Here is a 4,166-nt window from a genome sequence, read left to right as displayed (position 1 = left end):
AAGACAAAAGGAGTAATGCAAAGAATTGAAAGAAGGAACAGAACGCGAGATTCATTGTTCACTAGAGAGCAGGCGACGCAAGCCTTAATTCTCGCTACAAAGCAGGCAAAGCACAGTAGAAACCGCGCGACAGAGCTCGCGAGGCACAGGTTGAGGCGAGGTGGACCAGGCGCTTTGCCTCGCGAGGCGAGGCCTGTAGCGATGTGTGGTCCTGATGTCAAGCATATTTTGTCTTCTTTTTGGTTTGGACTTTTTTTTAATCAATCCACTAGGCATTGCCCAGGGCTAGTTTTTATATATAGAAAATAAAAAATAAAACAATTTGTTCAATATTTTAACATGATGAGAGAAATAAAATTTGAAACTTACATAGAACCTATTACCAAAATTGAGTAAAGTACTCAAAATTGATATCACAAAATTACTACTAAAACTTGTAAAATAAAAACTAGCCCATGCACAGTCCATACACCTGCTGTCCGCATCCAATGGCCCAATTATATAGGCCCAAAACAGCGTTCCATTATGCTTGCATATATAGCCACATTCCATCCAATTTATCGCCGGCTCTTGCAATTGTAGCCTCTTTCCTTGCATCCTTGTCTCTATACACGTGTTGTCTCCACTTTTAGCCTTCAGTGTTGTATCACACCTGTATCAAACATAGGACCTAACGATTGCCCAGGTGTCTCCTTTGAACTTCATTTTTGCTCCAGTTTTGTCAACTTCCCAAATTGAATCACTACTTTGTTGCTTAATGTTCTCCTTAAACCAGCTGATATGAACTGCTACATGTGATTGTGATGCCTTTGCGCCTGAATATAATCGAGTTTGTCTGCTGCATGTGCTACGATGGTAGAGAATAGGTTGCGTAGTTCTGTATATGCTGCTATTGACCAGTAGATTGCCCTGCTTTTCCTCATTCATGTTGCATGTTGATGTTCTAATCGAAAATGCTGCTTTACTGCTCCAAATGCTTTGCCAAGACTAGAGAAATTTGCAGATTGTTATGAGAATAAAGCTGTTCACCTCCTCATCTTGTTGTATTTTTTGTTTTTTTAGTGGTTTTTGTTTTTCATGAGGATAATGAATCCTCAAGTATGCCTGATTCCCTGTATGCTGTGAGTTGTATCCCTTCTTATGCTTGATTACTTTTTCCCACAGGTGCATCATCCAGCTGAGTTCCCTTTTGTCTGAAGGGAATTTTGTTGTCTGCAGGCTGTGTGCCTTTGTGACCTCATAGGTTTGCTTGCTTTTTTTTTTTATTTATTGTTGTTGCCTTTCTACTGTGACTATTACCCTGATCCGAGGTCGACTAAATTCTGTATAGCTCCCCCTCTTGGACATGTGTTGCTCTCTTCTTGTAATTGTCATGCTTGGGTCTTCCCTTGTTTTCCTCTCCTTGGATTGAGTACATAGTACTGATACCACCAAGTGAGAGTTATTCAAGGGGAAGGGCATGACCACAGTAACATTCCCTACAAAAAAGAAAACTAGGTTAGTAAAAAACATAATCATCATACTCTTCTCCCAAAGGATTTGAGTATGATAATCGACAGTTCCAATTTTCCTCATGTCCCTGTTACTGCTTTCCTCTTCTCTTCTTAATTTCTTGTATCCTTTTTTTTTATGTATGGACATTGTCCTCCCTTTGACATCCAACTCTTCTAATCCTTTATACTCCATAGGGCCAGTAATCAATTCAGAGTTGGCAATAAGATCTGCCAAATTATTTCCTTCTCTCAATGAGTGAGACATCCTGAGATTGCATCTGTGCAATAGCTCCCTTATTCCCTCCACTAAGCTATACTCTATTTTTAATTCTTCCTCGATGGACTGAGTACTCAGTACGAATACCACCATCTGAGGCCTCCTTAAAAAACAAAGTATAGTTAGCATACCTGTACCTGCAAAATAAGACAAACAGTTAGATAAAAAAATGATCTTCATTTCCTCCTCCTTTAGGATTTGGCAATGTTGATCACATATCTCCTGTTTGGAAGTTTCCCTTATCTCCTCCTGCATTAGTTTTTGGCTACTTTTACCCTTAGGTGTGGACATTGCAGCTTGTCTTCATTGACTATTCTCCTGCCAAATGAATCAAGTTCCCCAAACTCATGGCATTCAATATCCCCAAAATCAAGTGCATAATTAGCCAGGTGATCAGCCAGTTTATTACCCTCTCTGAAAATGTGAGAAACCTCACAATTAGTTCCCTCCATCAGCTGATTAATTTCTTCTACTTCCTCTATTATACACCAAGGAGGTTTCCATTCCCCAGTAATGATTTTCTTCATTAGCATTGAGTCAGTTTGGATGCACACTTGTGTCATATGTTGTGATCTACAAAATTGCAGTGCTTCTACTATTGCCACTGCCTCTGCTACAGTATTTGTAGTCTCATGTATTTGTTTCCCTACTGCCAACACAATATCCCCTTGATCATCTTTAATACAGTAACCTATTGCACTTCTCCCTGGGTTCCCCCTTGAAGCACCATCAGTATTCACCTTCAACCCTCCTGCACTTGGAAATTCCCATTGCACTTTAGTCACCTTCAACTTAGGAATGAAGTTTTCCATCATAGCTAAAAGGTCATGCCATCTATGTGGGACATTCTCAATTCTTGGTTTTCTCACCTTCACTAGACCCTGCAAATTGGATAATATTTGATATATCACTCTGCCTGTAGATACTGCATCTCCATATTTCATACTATTCCTTCTTTTCCACAACTCCCATATAATGCAAGATGGTAGTGCTTGCATGATAGGTTTTAGTCTGTGACATACTTCTACAGTCCAGCATTTAGTGATTGCTTGATGTAATGTTAATCCCTGATGTCTGATTCTAGCTCCTGAAAGAAAATATCTCCAGACAAATCTTGCTGTATCTGATTGAAAGAAAAGGTGCTGCATTGTTTCTTCTTTTGGATCTGTGCAGCACCAACATTTGGATGCCAACAAATATCTTATCCTCCTCAAAAAGTCATCTAAAGGTAGTTTCCCTTTCCAGACTTTCCACATGAAAAAAAGCAATTTTGAATGGCAATCCCTTTACCCATATCATCTTAAAAGCAACCTTTGGGTCTTCTCTTCTCCTCAAATATCTCCATGCAGACTTCACACTGAAATAACCCCTTGGCTCTAACATCCAGTATGGTACATCAACAACATTTGGTACTGAAGGTGGTTTTATTTTCTCCAAAATGTGCATTGCAAGATCTTCTGGTAATATCTCAAATAACCTGTCCACATTCCATGCTCCCCCTTCTACCACATCAAAAACATTGTGCACTGTTTCATCTATCCCAAAGTCCTGAGGTACATTGAAGTATAGAGCCCCCAAACCTGTCCAATTATCAAACCAAAAGAGTGAAGATCCCATTTTTGGGTGCCAAGCTATCTAATGTTCAATCATCTCCCTGCATTCAATCATTTTTCTCCATATGTGTGATCCTTCTCTCCATGGTACTATAATTGAGTTAAGTTTCTTGCAATACTTTTGGCTCATGAATGAGCTCCACAAGCTTGGCCTTGTTCTGTAGTTCCACCATAGTTTAGAAAATAATGCCCTGGACACATCATGTAGGGATCTGAATCCAATCCCTCCCTCTTCAACTGGCATGCATAAGGTGTTCCAAGATGCCCAGTGTCTGCTAATACCTCCTATAGAGCTGCTCCAGAAGAACTGTGCAAATATTTTGTGCAGTTTGTTAATCACAAAGTTAGGAGGATTCACAACTGACAAAAGATGCATTGGGATACTCTGAGAAAACATGAGATATTAACACAACCCTGCCCCCAATAGACAATAACTTCCCTTTCCATGATTGCAACTTGTCCATTATCTTTGTGATCAACCCTTGATAATAATCCAGCTTTCTTCTAGAATAGAAAATAGGACATCCTAGATACATAACAGGAAAGTCCTGCTTTTTAAGTCCAGTAATCCTTTCCACTTTTTCAAAGACCTCCAAGTCAGATAGATGATGTAAATATACTGTAGATTTGGACTTGTTTACTAGCTGACCTGATGCAGCCTCATATGCAGCCAATAGCTCCATGATTAGTTGCAGGGAAATAGCATCAGATGAGGAGAATATTATTGTATCATCAAAATATGCTAGATGATTAATCTTTGGACTCCATTTTGGCATTCCATAT

The 4,166-nt window shown here is 39.4% G+C and overlaps 1 protein-coding gene across 1 annotated transcript; it reads right to left on the bottom strand.

Moving 5' to 3' along the window:
- Positions 658–3,387, bottom strand: LOC109221549. The gene is made up of 5 exons (XM_019386027.1): positions 3,018–3,387; positions 2,793–2,935; positions 2,046–2,651; positions 1,902–1,907; positions 658–987 (listed from the first exon to the last, which is right to left on the bottom strand). Exons 1-5 carry the CDS (start codon positions 3,385–3,387, stop codon positions 658–660), a joined length of 1,455 nt encoding a protein of 484 aa, XP_019241572.1.

The sequence above is a fragment of the Nicotiana attenuata genome, chromosome 2 (assembly GCF_001879085.1).
Source record: "Nicotiana attenuata strain UT chromosome 2, NIATTr2, whole genome shotgun sequence".
Classification (NCBI taxonomy): domain Eukaryota; kingdom Viridiplantae; phylum Streptophyta; class Magnoliopsida; order Solanales; family Solanaceae; genus Nicotiana; species Nicotiana attenuata.
The sequence above is the reverse complement of the archived record's forward strand: the minus strand, read 5'-3'. Positions and strand labels throughout refer to the sequence as shown.

Bases quoted from the DNA above. Each gene is read 5' to 3' on its own strand.
- LOC109221549 (XM_019386027.1), bottom strand. From the start codon at position 3,387: ATGGGATCTTCACTCTTTTGGTTTGATAATTGGACAGGTTTGGGGGCT. The intron at 2,936-3,017 runs GTCTGGAAAGGG...GGTGCTGCACAG, and splicing joins TGCTTTTTTTCATGTGGAAA to ATCCAAAAGAAGAAACAATG. The intron at 2,652-2,792 runs GTATGTCACAGA...TCCAATTTGCAG, and splicing joins CTAAATGCTGGACTGTAGAA to GGTCTAGTGAAGGTGAGAAA.